This window comes from Colias croceus, chromosome 22 (genome assembly GCF_905220415.1).
Source record: "Colias croceus chromosome 22, ilColCroc2.1".
Classification (NCBI taxonomy): Eukaryota; Metazoa; Arthropoda; class Insecta; order Lepidoptera; family Pieridae; genus Colias; species Colias croceus.
Genome location: NC_059558.1, coordinates 6,502,175 through 6,522,768, shown reverse-complemented (window position 1 = coordinate 6,522,768; position 20,594 = coordinate 6,502,175). Strand labels below are relative to the sequence as shown.

At 31.5% G+C, this 20,594-nt stretch overlaps 1 protein-coding gene across 1 annotated transcript in view; it reads right to left on the bottom strand.

Moving 5' to 3' along the window:
* LOC123701687 overlaps nucleotides 1–20,594 on the bottom strand; it is an 88,633-nt gene that overhangs the window by 34,632 nt on the left and 33,407 nt on the right. The window contains exon 2 of the mRNA XM_045649188.1: nucleotides 15,065–15,656. Coding sequence (XP_045505144.1) covers nucleotides 15,065–15,632 — 568 coding nt within the window. The 5' untranslated portion in view covers nucleotides 15,633–15,656. The remainder of the gene's footprint in view (nucleotides 1–15,064; nucleotides 15,657–20,594) is intronic.

The following is a 20,594-nucleotide window of genomic DNA, read 5'->3' as shown; positions in this document are numbered from 1 at the left end:
AGGATATATCTAGTTATTTTTAACATTTACCTACCACATCAAATTATTTTTTTTTACAAATATTTAACAGAAAATGGAAAAACTTAACAACTAGGTACATATTGCATAAGGCAACCTTATCGCTTATCAGTTTATTGTATACAATTTTTATTCATTACGTTAAATGGAAACTAACAATATGTAAAAAAAGTTAATCTATAGGTACTATTATAAAGCTGAAGAGTGTGTTTGTTTGAACGCGCTCATATCAGAAACAACTGGTCCGATTTCTTTAGTTTGTTGAAAAGTTCTTTCGGTGATAGATAGCCCATTTATCGAGGAAGGCTATTATAGGCAATATATCATCACGCTAAGACCAACACGAGCGGAGCACTGCGGTTAAAACCGCGGGGTCAGCTACATCAGTTTTACTTACAAAGCTTAAAAAATCATTTAAATTAACATATTTTAAAAGCTTTTATGTTATCACTAGCTGTGCCCCGCGGTTTCTCCCGCATTGCTCCGCTCCTGTTGATCTTAAGGTGATATGATATGAGGTATGATATTATAGCCTTTAACCTTCCTCGATCAGAGGGGTATCTAACACCGAAGGAATTTTTCAAATCATACCAGTAGTTCTTGAGATTAACGCGTTCAAAGAAACAAACTCTTCAGCTTTACAATATTAAGTATAGATTACGAATACATTTTCTTTCACTAGCCCATGTGCCGTACATAGCATAAGGCGTGCTGTTTATCCTCAGTCTCAAATAAAGCTATAGGTACATATTCAAGCAATTACATTCATGCTGTCCCATTCACCTCTTGTAAGTTAATCAACAATTAATAAATTAACATAGAATGGAACTTTCTATACTCTGTATGTAGAATAAGAGCTGGGATACATTGGTAGATGGATAGTGGTATAACTTTTTCCTGTTAGCTTCGCAGAGAAGTTTCATGTAGTACTATTTTTAGTCTATTTGGCTATATGATAATGGTAACATAACATCTAACGACATGTGACATTTCTAACATATTACCAATTTTAATAAGGGCTGATTTTTCAATGCTTGGATAAAACTTATTCGTCGAATAATGTATAAAACTACCATTTTAAAAACGTACTATTCTAATTGCCCGTATTTGACAGTTTACGTGACATTTTAATATTATCGTGTAATACTTTATTGGACGTATAAGTTTTATCCAAGCATTGAAAAATCGGCCTTAACTTTTACAACGTTCTATTTAACTTTTCTGCCAATTAATAGGTTTGTCAAAAACTATAAAACAGTGACTTTAAAAACAAGTGGCCCTTAATCTTTTGCATAAAGTATTTTATGTTTTGTCTTATCTTTATACACAGTCTCTTATTATTCGTTTAGATATATGTATATATTTATATCCTTCTAAATATAACTGAAAATATACATTTAGCCATACTTAATCAATGTTCTAAGTTTCTTCTTTAATAAATATGTCTGGTAGAAAACACAGTAAAAATAATCATATCGTATATTTTTATACTAGTGTGGGATCCGAGTTTAATTGCAAATATGTAGATAACCAGTTAGATTACGCAGTAGAAAATAACGTCAAAGAAAAAATGCTTTTTATATTTATCTCAATACGACAATATTTGTCGGCCTCTTTGATGATTAGACGATAGATTACGTTAATACAGACATACATATAAATAAAGAAAAAAAAAAGTAGTTATACATGCGACTGCAGTACTTATTAATAATATATTTGAATTAGAAATAGGATTATTTTAATACTATTTTACAATAATGCGTTAAGATGAATTATTTTTTTATCTGTGCAACTAAATCTTTAGATTACATTAATATGAGATTTCATTACTACTTGATTATTTGTTTGTTCTATATTTTATAAGACCACCTACGATTTATCTAAACATCATCTGAAGCCCATAATATAATACATATGTTCTACTGCTAGAACAGTGGCCTCCTCCTATGTGGAATCACGCCATAATCCACCACGCTAGCCAAGGTTGGCAGAAGTAACATGTCGTCTATCCTACACCTAAATGAAGTTAATATTAAAATAAGTTATGACGATTCAAAACTGCTTCTAGAAGAAGTCTAATTAATAAATAAATGTTTGAGTTTAAATTTAAAATTATCTTACCATTAGCGAGCTACTTCTGCATCCAGCAACATAATCTGTTTTTATCCCGGGTTGACCCGGATAAAGGGATAACCCGGGATAAAAATACATAATAGCTACTTAATTCAACTCGATTAACTGGGATAATTCAATCATAAACCACGTAATAACCCAATACGAGTCAGGTCAGTGATTTTGTTTACGAAACCGTAGGTAACCCACGTAACAGAGATTATAGGTTGAATAAATAATCGTGGATAGGAAGACGACGGTTATTAGGATCGAGTTTCGCTGTTTTAAATTATTGCGGAGTATTGAGCTTATTATTGTAGAGCTTTATTTTATTTCTTTTTAACAACAACAAAAATACTTTATTTTGCACCAGGAAATAAAAATTACAAAAGCATCACTGAAAAGTGCTTCATAGTGGTTGAGATGGTTGTTAATCATCTCAATAGGTGGCGCGCGGTGTGTCCCTTAGACACATAAAACTGAAAGAATAGAATTAATTCGATTGCTCTGGCGGGTCACGAGTGACTGAATTGGTCAGGCATCCGCCCCGGGATGGCGCGAAAGGAGGAGGGTTCGAGTCCCGCCTCGTGATCGAATTTACTCCATTCTTTATAATTTTATATTTATAAAGCATTTGAATGCCATAAAACCAAAAAATATCAATTTCAATCTAATAAATGTAAACTCGATTGTGTTCAGATTATATTTAAGAAAACATCATAAGCAAACGCATTCAATGAAGCGTAGAATGGGTAACTAATGTTTTTACTGATGGCAATATATTATCTATGCTATGTGAAAACGAAAGTGTTTGCTTTCATTAGCGATAAATACGTAATAATCTGTTATGCATTGATTTGCATGTTAAATCTTAATTTATAGGTCATTAATTTTAATAATTCGCACATCATTTTATACACTGTTAAATTTTTATTGAAATTTCTTCACGGCGCGCCAATTTTGACAGAACTTATCAAACATTATGTCAATTGGAATTATTTGAAATTCGAATGAAAACTAGGAACGATTCAAAATATCTAATTGCCGCTTACAAAACCATAGACAATGGTTCCCAGTATGGGACAGTGTTGCAAGTGTACAATGCGAATAGTTCCCATGTGGACTCTATGGTTAGAAGAATACAATGGCGAATAAAAATTGATTTGAATAATGTCCTAGATGTCTTGATACATGTTGTGAATAGACAAAGGACTTGACGTTATGATATGTTGTGGAAAATTCTTGAAGGATATTTTACTAATAATAATGTGGCTTCTTAGTACGTAATTATTTTAATAACAGAAGCACAACTTATCTCAAATCAGTCCTTTTTCACTAGTGTGTTTATGTGTAACCGACATTGAGATAATATTACTACGTATGGAGGAGACACCACGAACAAAATCTGTGCGCCATTTTTTTGCTCTAACTAAGTTTTAAAAATTATTATCTAGTTAGGTACTTACCGATGAAAAGTTATGTTAGTCACTTTTCCGTATTATTTGTATTATTTGTGCAATATCGTAACACACACGAAGGCATATTTGATGCGTTTCACTTTAAAACAAATAAAAAATGAGCGTGCAGTTACGCCATATGGCGTATGTTGAGCGGAACATAAGTGATGTAGGCGGTGTCGTCTCCATATGTATATCTCAATGGTAACCGACTCCTTTGTTTGATTTTGACCCAGTTTAAACGGACAGATTTAATTCTAACTTTGTACACTTATCAAGGATCGGTGATAATACAATAATTTCATGAGTTTATCTTATTAAAGCGTGTTTTCTATATCTATTACTATTACTAGTGATAAAAAGAATATTTGATGCGAACATTAAAAGTCGTGTGAGACAGACGGGTAAGAAATATAGTTACTATATAATTTTCAGCTAAAAACCCAACGGTACAGAAGTCATAATATCCACAATCCAGAGATGTGTGCACGTATCGAGTATCGATTCCGGTTGATGAGCTATGATGTACTGTTACGTTCAACAAACATTGCTGTTGTGGCAATTTTGTGTTCAATACCAACATAAAAAAAATATCCAGATATGTTTTTTTTTCAATAAAAAGGTTGAGGTTGCATTCTGCTTTTTCTTAGATACTTAATTTTATATCCGGTCACTTTTTTTTCGACTACCTACTAAAATGAGGATCCTTATAAAATTTTACTGAAGTAGAAGTTCTCTTCGGAAATGTGAATCTCCGTAATTTTGATAATTACGGAAAACGATCAACGATTTCAGTCTGAATTGAAATCTTTGATTAAAATATTAATCATCAATACGTAAGTAATAACTAGTAAATAAGTAATTATGAAGATCCTATATTATTGATCCTTGAATTGTTTGTGTTTCAATAAACCACAAATTCAAAGTTATTTCAAAACAAAGATACAAACTTCAAAACATGGCTCTTTGTTGTTGAATGAAGATATTATAATCTATTGCAAATCTAATTGTCATTAGAACAATACAATTTCGGATACATGGGTATTTACGAAATAATTGAATAAGGAAATAACTATAAAGATGGCAATGAATTCGGTTCTAACCTTAAATTGTTATATTAGACACAGGTAAGATCGAATCTTTTGAAGGATACTTTATAAAATTCTTCTCAAAAATTTATTCAATGAAAGAATTAGATAATAATCCATTAAAATTGCATGAAAATCGGGAATCTCTGGCTTTTAACACAGATAATATATTATTAGTTTACTTTAATGTTTGTAAATTTGTATGTACCCGATTCCTTGACTCGGAATTTACTGATTTTAAACGGACAGATTAAATTCAAACTTTGTACACGTTTCAAGCATCGCATCGTTAACAATGTTATAATTAATTGATTAAGGGCCGATTTTTCAATGCTTGGATTACTTACTTGGAATACTTTATTGGACGGATAAGTTTTATCCAAGCATTGAAAAATCGGCCCTTAAGCGTATAATAGGATATTTACGTGCGATACCTAAATCACATATCATGTGCTATTGTTACGTTTGTTGCTCATTTAAGATAAAAGTTTATATAATAATTATCAGAAATCTCATCTTTACGCTTTTGGCGTTTGTAATACGAGGGAAAATAGATAACTACAGATGTTGCGTAAAAATTCTTTCACATCTTTATCTCAGTACGTGGTCGCACGTGGAATAAAATGTATGGTTTCCTGAATTGAAGTGCATAGAAAATGTATACAATATAAATACGTAGGTACTATATGATCATAGTTTAGGAGATGATACAAAATAAGAAGTTACTGTTAAACTAAAGGAATTGAAGTATAATTTACAATAACTTACTTACTCAGCAATTATCACAGGGCAGAAGAATGAGGGACAGGGGGCGCGAATTCAACACAGAATAATATAATATGTACATATTATATATAAGTTACATAACACTTTTTTGTCTATCTCACATAAGTCAAATACATAATATAATTAGGTAATACATATTTTCCTGCTGAAATGAAATGAAATAAATTTATTTGTCCATTTTATGTTTTACAATTAAAGTACGACAGCTAACTCAAATAAATCAATATTCATTTCAGCAATATCATACAAGCCACACTTTTTTTTCACCCGTCATACGCAAAAAGGCGGCAAATGAAACACTTGACACAATACAAATACCATTATTAAAAAAGTTGGCGTCTCAACGTGTTTCAGATCACACCGATAGTCTGGAACCTTCGAAAGGGAATGATGCGAGTCACGTAAGACGAGTGGGATTCTAATGAATAGGACTTCGGGGTAATGTGTGAGAGTATTTGTATACTGCTCTTGGGAGTAAAGAAAATTATTAGAAACAGATTTTAGGGATTTCTTAATATTCTCTTAAACCTGACTATAGGTAGATTGGAAGAAAGAAAATCATATGTTGTAAAAGATATAACGTAGTGCTTATAATGTGATGACTGATGAAGATGATGTGCAAAGAAGATTTCAATAGTGTTAGGTTGGTTTATGAATAAATGTATTAAATGTTTTAAAAATTATTGGTGTTATTTTCTAGTGTTTGATTTTACGCGAGTATTATACCTACATTTTGGAAATTAAAGACTTTTTAACGGATTTAAACGCGATTTATTCATTATATTATTTTCCCGACGTTTCGAACACTTTTCACGTCACGGGGAGACAGGGAGACGAATAAACACCGGGAGACGAATAAATCGCGTTTAAAATCCGTTAAAAGTCTTTGATTTCTAAATTAAAGGTGTATTAGTATTAATGTAACTAGTTATTTAAACATATAATTCACAAGATGTGTATAGTAAATAATAGATATATGTACAAAAGTCGGGAAAAAAACATTGAAAACGAAGGAAAAACATTGTAATGTGCCGTGAAAATTGTAGAGTAGGTAGTAGATACCTATTCCTTCGATTGGTCGGTTTGAAATAACTTTTTTGTTTTGGAATCTAGATTCATATTATTTACTAGGTAATTATTTAATATGACCCTTAAAAATATTCCTACAATAATTAACACCTGTATACAAACGACCTTCGTGTGACCTCTAAAACAATAATAGGCCATAACAAACGCATACAAACTCTTCAATAGGAATAACGGATACAATCGAACTGAGTCACAAGTATTCTGAACACGTATCACTACTCACTAGTGACGTTTTTAAATGCGCACTAGTATGAGGTACATGTATTTTATACTAGGTTTCCGCCCGCGGCTTCGCCCGCGCAGTCAAAGAAAAACACGCATAGTTCCCGCTCCCGTGGGATTTCCGGGATTGTGTCCTTTTCCCGAGATAAAAAGTAGCCTATGTCCTTTCTCGGGTAATTCCTCCTCAAAATATCTCAAAATATCTCCATATCAAATTTCATGAACTTTGGTTCAGTAGTTTAGGCGTGATTGTGTACCTAACAGATAGACAGACAGAGTTACTTTCGCATTTATAATATTAATAGTATGGAATAGCTGCTCCGCGCGGTTACACCCCCGTGACTCCACTCCTGTAGGTCGTAGCGTGATTATATTATAGCTTATAGCCTACCTCGATAAATGAGCTATCTAACACCGAAATAATTTTTCAAATCGGACCGGTAGTTCCCGAGATAAGCGCGTTCAAACAAACAAACTCTTCAGCTTTATAATATTAGTATAGATAATGCCCTTTTTTTTTGAATATACATATAAGTAAAGAACTGGGAAATCGGTACTTTGCTAGAATATTTTTTTGTTAAAGTGGGTTTGAACCTAGGAGGTTCTTGCAAGCTATGTTATACCTACCGTATAGATCCATGAACACCCAGTAGATATGAATACATGTTTGCAATAATATTAACATTTTTTGTAGAGCAAAAACCTTCGTCAATTTGTTGTCATTTCGGACATGGTTTTTCGAATGCTTCATTTGTAGCATTCAAATTTATCATACCTATATAATCAAAATTAAATGAACAGAACTTGTACATATAATATATTTTTTTAAACCAGCTTAATTTAATAATCAAACTAACTATAGTTAAAGATTTCTTGGCATATATTATAAAAAAGCATGAATTTTGAGGATTATAAAATTACCAGAAACGCTGCAAACCCGTTGAAATCTTTTAAGCCAACACGTTTATAAATTGCTCATCTGCTCCTTCATCTTTAAAATATTTATACATCTTCCTATTACAATGCTCTCATTACAATCGTTACATTATCAAAAGTGAGATAATAATTTATTGATTATTTATATAATTTACTAATCATTAGAAGCTGCATAATAAATAAATAAATTCGACTTGTTATCTAAACTTTACCAAACATACCTTGACAACCAACATCAAATAGACACTACAGTTTATCCCTTAAAACTATACTAAATGTAAATTTTAGTGTGTTCTTGTAATTGTTAATATTGAATTGTGTGTACATTTAAATAATTAAATTAATTAACTTTCTTTTTTAATATTTGCACATCCAATCTATGGGTATAGTGCCACATAATATAACTTCATTCTTGCAAATAAATATAATTTGAATTTGAATTTAAAAGCCACAATCATCCTGCTACTCAATACTCTACAAGACGTATCATTCATACCAACCAATGATTGAAAGGAATGTAAATTTACTCGAACATTGCGATCCATGTCCCATTAGTCTGACCATACAAGGCAGGGGTCGTTCGATTGACCTCCGCTAGTAGTGGTTAATAGGGGTGAGGGACCCTGGCGCTTAATGGTTGATGTTTGTCGACATCTGTGGTATTGCTGGACTGTATTTGATGTAGGGTAGAGAAGAAAAAAATTGAGATTTTTTGAAGTGAAACTTCTTTAGGCGCGTTGTGAGTAAAATTTCACGTCATGGCAATACCGTCACGTTATGTAGTAAAGTGTCGATTTTGGTATTTATGAATCTTGCCTAAGAAGTTTCACTTCTGACACGTGTGCTCAGCACACACGTTCTTTTTTATGCAAGCATCTTTTTGCAGACAGGGCAGAAACTGTTACGTTAATAATGATAATATTATAGTGAAGTATAGAATAATAGATCAGGGGATATTTTCCTCTACAGCTCTTTAAAGTGTACTATATGGCTGAAATTTTAATTTTAAATAATGTTAAATAAGTCACAAGAATTTTCTCAAATCGTCAGTCATAATTGGTAGGTATAAATTATTTTGAACTAGCTTTCCACCCGCCGCTTCGCCCGCGCAGTCAAAGAAAAACCCGCATAGTTCCAGTTCCCGTGGGATTTCCGGAATAAAATCTATCCTATGCCCCGGGGTAAAAAGTAGCCTACGTCCTTTCTCGGGTATCAAAATATCTCCATACCAAATTTCATGCAAATTGGTTCAGTAGTTTAGGCGTGATTGAGTAACAGACAGACAGACAGAGTTACTTTCGTATTTATAATATTAGTATGGATTGTAGAAACAACTTATAGATTAGTTAATAGTTAACTTTATTACCAGAAGCAAATAATCTTCAATTTATGTTTTAGTAAATAGCAATAGTCATAAACTAGAAATAAGTTATAATTAAATTCAATTATTTACAACACAATAGATGAACCAGCTTCATGAATAATAGACAATATGAAAATTACACAAAACCATATTATTATGCGAAAGGTATTAGGTACAGTTTCTCATTTCTATAATGAGAAATCCTACACGAAAATAACCAATATCATAAAACTAACTAAACCTAGAGTTGCTTTCACGATCATTAATATGTTATATTATTTACTAGCTCGAGACTATACGGCTTTGCTTGCCTTTGGATAAATTATAAAAGCTAGATAAAAAAACTATACAAAGAACTCAATAATAATCACAAAATCACGTGTGTCACGTATAAATATTGACATGATTCCAAGTTTATCTTTTTACGAAATTTCATCCAAATTAGTTCAACAAATTTTTACGTAAAACAGCAATAAAAACACTTCCATAAAATTTTCATTGTGTGCATTCAGTAGTGCTATTATTTTAACAATTAAAAATCATACTACTTATAAGTTGTTTTAGCGTTAAATTTAATGAAATTATGCATCAAATATCTGTGCATATTAACCTTTTGTAATTTATTTGTTACTGGCCTCACCAAGTAAGGCCGTGGCCCTCCCACGCTACTTCTTTAAAACTAATTGCGGTACATGTGTCCTCTACCTAATGTTTATATGAGGACAAGAGAGATTATAGTACGCTATTATAACTTCAAGGAAACTCGAGTACTGAGTTGTGTAGAAATGCGTCAAGCTTAGGAAAACTAATTAAGAATCTATACTAATATTATAAAGATGAAGAGTTCGTTTGTTTGTTTGAACGCGCTAATCTCGGGAACTACTGCTCCGATTTGAAAAATTATTTCGGTGTTAGCCCTTTTATCGAGGAAAGGTATAGGCTATAATTTATATAATCTCGCTAAGACCAACAGAAGCGGAGCCGAGCGGGTGAAACCGCGGGACACAGCTAGTTAATAATAAGTAGGTAATAAGCTTGCACTACAAAGAGATTATTTTCAATTCTGCAAACTCGTAAATTTTCCATGAAATTCCTATCATATTAATTCTAATCGTTTTCAAGGCAGAAATTCTATCATAACAATGTTCTACATATTTTGTTAAATATATATTTATTACGTACATAACATTTTAAGTACTTTTCACATGTACATACCCAAACATATACAAATCGTACAGCCGTTTACTCTATGAACTATCGTTTGAACTAATAAATATACATACAAAAAGTCTAAACGTGTTCCCATTATGAACAATTCAATGCGTCTTAAATATCACTTCAAAGGATTATCGACACCACATCAATACATTGCCCGTTGCCATGGTTACGTATATGGTTAGGCAATATACAAGATGGTCTACAACTGAACGACTGTTGTAATGTAATTATACAAAAGTTTATGTATGTTAGTTTTATACTATGGAATAGATGGACTGTAACTTTAATATAAATTTAATATAGATAATATTAACCGTAATAACAGAAACCTTAATTTTTGTAAATAAATAATATTTTTGATTAGAAATTAGTTTCTCAATAAAAGTCACATACGCTGTTGTTCATGTTATAAAATATTTATTTCAAATTCCGATTTATTATAACAAAATACTAAACAACACGATTACTTGTCATTTTCATTTTTAACATTTAAAAAATAATTCATAATAATACATAATATTATGTTAACGATTGACACGATTATGCTAAAACATTCAAATAAAAAACCCCCAATTTACAACTATAAAAGCAATTAATAGTAAGATACAATTAATCCGAACAAAATTGCAACTTCCGTGAATATTTTATATGAATTATTTATTAAAATAGAAGTAATAATATATGTACGAAACACCACCTACGCATTTATTCGTTCAAATTTGATACCATGACTAGGTATAATAATACTAGACTTGATTAGTTCCAAACTGTTTTATGAATAAAAAAAAATAAAATAAAAAAAAAATTAAGATCATTGTTAAGTCACTTATAATGGTCTTACTGAACTTATTAAACTCAAACTCAAACTCAAACATTTATTTATTCAATTAGACTTCTAGAAGCACTTTTGAAACGTCATTACATATTTTTAACATTTACCACCGATTCGGAAAGCAGTATCAATGGAGAAGAACCGGCAAGAAATTCCATAATTGCTCTTTTTTATTATCCCTCGAGCTTTCTGGTTAATATAAAAACTTTGCAATGCAAACGACGCTAATAACATAATAAGATAAACTTGAAATTATTGTATTGTCACCGACCCTTATTTAGTATACAAATTATGAGTAAAATCTGTCCGTTTAAAGTTTTTCACAATCGAGTCTAAAAGGATTCATACAAACTTACAAACATACAGGTAAAAGAAGCGTGTAAAAACCACCACACTTGGTGATGAAAAATACCTAGTGAAGTTTTGTAAGCTTAAAATAAACAATAAAAAATTACTTTACAAATTGTTACTTTTAGATCAAGGATATCAACTACATTAAACAAATCGAATTTGTAACAAAACACATGTGAATTATGAAGCCTACAATTTATGGTGCTCATGGTTTTAATATATAATTACTACCAACTATTATGTATAATGTATTCTTTACAATAACACCTGTAGAGTCTATAAATACATGATTTATAACTATAACAATGATATTATTATTAATAATTGCCCGCGGTGTGGTGTATGCCATAATTTTTCGCTTGTAAAATTTAAGATATATGGCATATGTAATTATGGCTGGAGGCTATTTGGTCAATAGTTTATGTAACTTATACAGTTTTTAAAAAAAAGTCGCATCAAGTTTTAATCCGATAGGAAGATGAAACAATTTTAACACAAACATAGATTTATATAGTCATTTAATGGCGTGGATAGACTTTTGAATAAATATTCAAATTTTTCACTCATTTTTTTACTAATAAATCTAATAGATTCTCACTTATAATACCACAAGAGCTTCAAAATTATCGGGTATTTTCCGATAGGTTCGTTGCAAACAAATGAAGGAGTCAAGTTTTTAGTCAAGGTTAAAAGATTTTTCCTGAAAAACTTGACGACTTTATTTGTTTGCAGGGAACCTTGAGGGAAATGCCAGATAATTTTGAAGCTCGTGTGGTATTCGGGAGATTATTTTTCCGTCCCAAATGTCGGCCAATATAATTTCACAATTGAATTCAACCTGTCAGTTTGACGTCAACGACCAGAGAAAATTTTCAAAAAATTATCAGTATATAATACCATGTAGGTTGTACCACGTGACGTCGAATGGTGCAATTCTATTGGTCGATATTTGGGTCGGAAAAATAATCTAGATTATTCTGTCGTTGGATACGCAGCGCTCTATTTTAGAAGTCTTCTATTTCTATGAAATTCTAGATTATTACTATATTTTCTCAAAATTTTCTTTATCTGCTACACATATAGTACTTTTTATGCATGTATGTTTCACATGAAAATAAAACAGACTTTTCAAATAACTACTGATAATATAGTACCTACGCTATTATAAAATCTAGCTATAAAACCTCAAAGTGGGAGCTATTACGTTTGGTTTTAATTCAATTAATAGTTTAATTTGATGCAATTACATTTAGGTGCAAAATATAATAATAAATAAATAAATCCTTTATTAACAATCTAAATGTTACATTTCTTCTTAAAAACTAATTAAGTATTATTGAACATGTCAGTTTATGAAAGCAACATAATTAAATATTATTGTTTGTTATAAGACACCGGTTTTATGATTGTCTTGCTCTTTGGCATAGGCCTCTCCAAGAATTCTCCACATTGTTCTATTTCTCGCTATCCTCGTCCAGCATGGTCCTGCCACCTCCTATAAATCATCCTCCCATCTTCGATATTGCCTTTCTTTACTTCTTTTATTATATTTAGGTAAAATATAAACTATACTATAAATAAAAAGCCTTTTAAACATAATCTAAATTAAGATATTATGGTGATAAAGGGGATAGTTGAATTTATAACCTTGAACGAATCCAGTTAAATATTAATTTATGTCTACAATTCTATAAATTAGGTTATAAAATACCACGTGAACTTATCAACTTGTTTTCTTGATGAAAACTCGTTTTTACATCATAATGCATAAATAATTAAATCAATTATCTTTAAGATTAATCTACAGTACTTATTATACCGGTTTTAAGGCAATTTTTTAAGATTTTAAGATATATGTATTTGTTTGGATTATCTCATACTCTTATATATTTCGGCTCTATATTTCAATTTGAATGTTTGATATATCAAATATTTGTTAGGAAGTATAGGTAGATATTTTTCATCTTTCTAGTACGAAAAACCTCATGCTTTAAGGGTGTAACCGCGTATAACTCTAGTGTAACCGCGTATAACTCTATTTTTTTATCATTTTGTATCAGTTTACTTAATTAAGCAAAAACAAAAAATCGTCAAACTTAATTCTTTTGAATAGGGTAAAATAATCACTTATAACTAACAAGTACACAAAAAATATATTCATAATTTTGAAGTTAGTTCAGGATACATCCCCCATTTTTGCAAGTGACTACTATCAAGCTGATTTTCCGTTTGTAGCTTTATTTTGATGAGACACCGAATAATTTCGTGTACGAAACTCTCGATTGTGGTAGCTAACAGAGATAACAAGGATAAAATTTTTTGATTTGATGGTTCTCAAATATTTATTACGCAATTTGTAGGACAATATGTCTGTTGAATTATATAAATTAACTAAGTGAAAACAAAAAATCAGCTTGTTAGTAATCATTTATGATGACCTCGTTATCGATACACTTTGGAAAGGGGGACTCTTTGAACAAACCATAGATTTTGTAGGACAAATATTTTTTCGAATAATTTAGGTAATTATCTTGAGATTGAACAAAAAAAAATTCATTCAGTTAGTATAATAAATATTTGAGAACCATCAAATCAAAATTTTTTTTCCTTGTTATCTCTGTTAGCTACCACAATCGAGACTTTCGTACACGAAATTATTGGGCGTCTCATCAAAATAAAGCTACAAACGGAAAATTAGCTTGATAGTAGTCACTTGCAAAAATGGGCGATGTATCCTGAACTAAGTTATTTAAAATCATTAAAAAAATTGACATAATGAGACATTGTTAGATGGCCAAAGCCTATTGTCCTGTCAATGAAAGAAAAATCCATCATAATCACTTCGTCGTTACCTGTGACCATGATGTAATGCTTATCATAATATCAACAAAAATGCATATCTAGGAAAACATTTACTCTATTCAAAAAATAATTATCCAAAATCACTCACTTAAAATAACACTTATTACAATGCATTACGGTCGCATATCGTATGTAATTTGCAATTCATGCCCACCATGCCAAATTGGATTTTAACATTGCGCACTAAGGTCCACGTTGGCAAATAATTGAGATAATCGTTACAACTATGATTTACAAGGCAAATTATATCCTATGATTTATGACATAGAGTGCAATTTTATGGTCGTTTTGAGTTAATAATTTCCAATCGTCAGAGCATTTAGGGCATTGAAGATAATCTATTGTGGACGTTAGGTAACTTCACAATGCCTAGGCATAGATTTCATGTCTTATGTAAATTGCTAACCCATAACTGATAAGACTGTGAAATTCGACTTTTATTTGAGAGGCAGATTTTATCAGATGGCCAGAGGTTATATATACTGTTTGATTGATTCTATTCAATTCGTGTGAAGTCAGGGCGGGTTGTTAGACCTACCCTTCTACTAATACTGTAATTATCATAACTTTCATACTTACAATGTGCATACTTACACATAAATGTTCAATTATCTACTTACGTCAACGTTTTACCTCTGAGCTCTACCGTTCTGTAATTTTCCAGTACCTAATAAACCCAGTAACAGGCACCGTAATATCAAAAACAGTTCTAACTAGTAAAGCAACTCACCATCATAAGAATCAGGGATATACAGCGGCTTCCCGACCAGCTTGCCTTTCTTCCCCGACAGCGGCACAGCCTCCACCCGCCTGTGCGCCTCCAGCACTCGATACAACAACACTGCCCTATCCTCACCGTCCAGTTTCACAACACGCGGCAACGAAAACTTATCAACAAAATCCTTAAGCGTCATACATTCACTCTCCTCCTCTGGTTCCGCGGAATCGTTCCGTCTACCGAGTAAGAAGTTATCAGCCCATTCTGGCGCGTTCGGTCTCCTGTCTAGATACTCTAATCTTCTCTCCGAACTTCGGGGTTTGTATCGGGGCGGTCGATCGCGACGGACCAACGCTTCGTTAGCTTCAGCTAGCCACCTAGTGACCAGCCTCTCCCGTTCCACGTCCAGGTACCGAGGTTTGGAGGCGTCACACGCGAAGCGAGCTGCGTCGAAGCAGTACTGCGGGGGTGGCGGTCGTATCCGCGGGGGGAAGAAGCGGGGCGGGACGTAGGGGGGGTGCGGGGCATAGGCGGGCGGCGTCCTCGGCCCTGAACCCTCTACTGACGCCGTGCGAAACATCGTTTCAAGCCATGCTAGATGCACCTGGAACGAAAGAAGAGAGTTAATATGATAAGCAGAACCCTTAATTTCAAAAGATAGATTTATTTATGATGCCACTTCAAATTCAAATTCAAAATAAAAAGAAAATCAAAATTATTTATTACTTTCATTTACAGGTTTACAATAATCTAATTTGTGCTTGGAACACACCTAGTAAGCAAATAAAATGCTTGTCTCAGAAAGAAAAACTATTACAGAAATAAAATAATATTAAATATTATAATTTCGTAAATAACAATAACAATAACAAATAAAAATGATTTTTTCGTGAAGCCATATGATGACAAGTGCTTACTTTCATGTGATTTGTTGCGTAATAAGTCCCATGCTCTACATTGAATGATTAAAAATATCATATAAATTAAAAGGCATAACGTATACTATTTTCTTAGCTCATAAGATGTTCTCACGGGTAAAAAAGAGATATTAGAAACCTCTCAAGATATAATTGGATGGGTTTATTTTTATGCACTAGCCACTTAACTGAAAGCCAATTAATTAAGAAGATAGTACTAATGTATAAGCTACTAGCTGTGCCGCGCGGTTTCACCTGCGTGGCCATAGGGTGGTCATAGGGTGATAACATGTAGCCTATATTACTCGTGGATAATGTAGCTTTCGAATGGTGAAAGAATTTTTAAAATCGGTCCAGTAGTTTATGAGCCTATTCATTACAATCAAACAAACAAACAAAGTTTTCCTCTTTATAATATTAGTGTAGATAGCCTTGTGGGGAAGCTTTAATTACTGGCTTTACTGTCAGAGAAAAATTATGAGCATATTTTATTGTAAGGATGTATGTACATACTAGCAAGCCCTTCTTTGCTTCCATTTAATAGGAATTGATTATAACAGAAACTATTTATAATACATATTGTTTAAACTGCATCAAATAAAATGTAGAGTCAATGAAAATTATCGCTTAAATAATTCGTTAAATTCTTTTGAACCAATTACAAACATCTGTTAAGAATAACTAAAAATAAAACCCCATTGAAATAATTTTACTACTTTTAAGCAGCATCACTACATAACGTATTTCGTAAATAAAAAAGTCGATAAAGTAAAATCAAGGACTTAAAAGAACACATTATTCAATCAATAAATCAGCAAATCTTATAAATAACACACAAAAATAAAAAGCTTAAAAATTGTTATACACTTAAAATTACCACAAGTAAATTGATAAAATCTAGTATCTCATGTCATTAACACTGAGCCTGATATATAATAAGGGTTATTGCCTTTATAGTTATAATTACATCGCACGACCTAGCAAAAACTATGCCGAGTCACGTACACTTGTGAATTTGGTCTACTTAACTTGAACTATGTACTTAGATATAACTTTTAACAAGACTTCATTCATAATTTAGAAGGAAATATATATACAAGTTTTAAATTATCATCACTTTTGCTATATTTTCATATTATGTAATTCGTATTCATGTAATGTTTTCTTCTTGAATGTAATAATTATGTGTGGCGATGAGGTATTGATTAACAAACAGACACACACAAAAAAGGATTCCAAAAACATGCAATATTATATTATATACTTGAAATAAACTGTAAATGTAATTTTCTTCCCAATTCTCAATTAATTATATATAGCAGTTACATCCAATTAAATATTTAAAAACCAACTCTATCGCCAATCCGAACTATAGGTACTTCAAAAAAACCGCTTCGTTCTCTCATTATACCGTTTTTTATCAGCGTGTAACAAACCTGTTTTGACACATGAAAGACAGTATAATAATACGAGTACACGGCAGCACTGGGCCCTCAATATCACAGGTAGGCTGTATAGAATAGAATTTTATGGGCCCTCTTCACAATGGGCAGCGTTGGCCCAACAAATGATCGTCGATGTTTGCCACCATTGCGGCGATTATGAATGAACTGCTGCTGATCATTTAACATTTAGGCCCTCTACACTATCGTGATTGCCTGATGCCTCTACTCGCCCAGCGATGCCCATTGTGTAGAGAACCCATTACAAACATCGCTAATGATAGCGAAGTAATTGCTTATTTATGACATTGAGTGGGCTTGCTTATTTAAGTGTACTGAACGTCTTTTAATATGTTCGAAATTATCCTATAATCAGGGGTCTTAGGTTCTTACTTGTGCTGCGAGACGTTGAAATTACTATTATTGGTGGTGTTTTTTTTATTTATTTTTTGCAGGTGACTCGCATTTTTCTCAGTAAGAAAAAGAAGATATTATATCAATCTTGTTGTACATCTCCTATATTACGTAGGTACCTATTCTAAGAATAAATATAGAGCCCGGCTCTATTTTTTTAATACTGTTAGAAAACTTATACTTAATCTTCATAATGAATTGATTAATTACATAAAATTAATTTACCCAGTAATAAAATGTAATTGCCATTAGCGAAATTTTATTTTGAAGGATCGCTTGAAAAAAAGCTGACACTTGAACAAAGCCGATAACAACAAATATAAATAATATACTTCATATATTCAAATATGCTATTCGGTATACACATTACACAATATATTCAGATTGTTTAATCAACGATTTTCATAAATTTTTTGCGTAATCATCACTATCAAGAGAATTCCTAAGAATGATTCGTATGAACTAATAAATAGTTTCTAGAACATTCCACATAAACACCGGATAGTGCGTTTTCTAAAAACTACGTGCCACTAATGGGATAATTTGACTATTAATCTAATTATTCGTAGGGTTTTAATTATTTTGCAATTAAGTTTTCGTTTCCTTTTCGTGAATATAAAATCAGACGTAATAATTTGGAAATACATATTTCAAATGCCATATTTGTTTAAAATATAAATATGCAATAATAATGAAATTAATTGTATAAAATATAAATATGCAAAAATTATGAAGGCTGAAAATATTAAAAATTGTTTTTTTTATTTATTTAAGCAGTTGTTTATTCTCATGAATAATCCATAATGAACAATTTTATACAGCGTTTAGGAAAACTATATTGTAAAGATTTTTGGGTTTTCTACAGTACCTATTGTGAACGACTATATTTCACGTGAGCATAGATTAAATAAAGAATCTATCATTTTTTTTATTATCTATAAATACGTGGCACAAATTCACATACTCTATAGTCTATGGAACAAAGAATTTAATCTGTTGTTCTATTCAATCACATTTTATCAGCCGATTTGTCTATAGCCATTATAATGTTAATTTATTGTTAATAAAAAAAACTTGATATAGTTAAGTTCGAAAAAAACACACGCACGTGCAGTCATGACATGACGGTTTTGGTAACTCAATACTTTAACCTTTTTATGCTTTTCGGTAAGGTTATATCCGTTCTTTAAACTTTTATTTGCATTTTTTATAATTAGATTAGAGATTATGTATCTGTGACAATTGATAACAGACAACATTAATAGGTATGTATTATAAAGAGGTATTTATATTTGGTGAAGTGACGTCGTAACTCGTAGGGTATCTCAAGATCTACTGAACTGATTTTCAAAATGTTTTATCAATAGAAAGCTACCTTATCTGTGCCTGTCAATGGATATATTTTATTTTAGCCCACTCTATTTATTTCTTTACTTATTAGTTAATTGCCTTCATGCTTATAAAGCTGAACAAAAAATTCATCTTATATAACACAGTAAAAAAGCATTCAGTTAACTTTAACAAGGTTTTATCAATTTCGCGAAACGAATCTAAAAAACACTTATGTATTTACTGTATCTACTCAACCGTAACATATTACCGTCCTAATTACTGTGGAATCAAACTAGAAACTCATTATTGTAAAAAAACGCTCTATATAAAATTATTATATAAAAAAACTAATACATATTTCAATGTCAAAATCTGAGTCACATACAGGTTCTACAAAATCGTATAAAATACTCTATGTGTGTTTGATATGTATGTATGTATATTAATGTATGTCATAATTATGTGGATATTTCCTTATGTTAAGCTTTATCTTAGACATCTCTATGCATAAATTAAATATATTTTGCACGTCAAATAACGCCCCAAAAGTCAAAACCCCACTTACATGAATGTGTTTTTTTAGAAGATCAGATTAAATTTTGGATTCTGTATTTATTTTATCATCTATACTATACTTAATATTATAAAGCTGAAGAGTTTGTTTGTTTGTTTGAATGCGCTAATCATAGGAACTACTGGTCCGATTTGAAAAATTATTTCAGTGTTATATATCCCATTTATCGAGGAAGGCTATCTATACATCACCATTCACCACACTAAGACCGATAGGAGCGGAGCAATGCGAGTACAATCGCGGGACGCTGCTAGTTACAAATAGAAATTCAAAATAGAGATTTCATCTATCGTAGGTATCTATGCTATCGATACCCACGATAAAACAATTGGGCTTCACTATAAAATTATATTGACAGCCAGCATACATCAATTGCATATAGGTGCAGTTGTATTAAAAGAAACAAAGGAAAACGAACTATTTCCTTCAAAATATAATTATCATTGTATTCTTTGTAATTCCTCCTTCCTTAATACTTTTTTGGTTGATTTTATTGTATGAATTAAGGTATGAATAAATAAAAATTTCTCGTCACTGTATTTGTAACCAAACCTTCGAAGCAGCTTGAGGGGGGGGCCATCCTTAACGGGGATAAAAATAGGGATGCACGTCCTGGCAGAACAATATTTTCGGGTCTGTTAACTATAGTGTATTTATGTATAATTATAAAATAAGTAATCTTATTACAATGGAATCAGCACATAAAGAGTTCATTCGTCCAAACGACCTTGAACATATTATTGTCAAAACTAGAATCAAACAATGGAGCGTGGGATTCAAAATACCGTGTTATGAAATACATTATGACATAATTACGATATATATGGACATACTTTAACAAGACAAAATTTGCAATCTAAGTG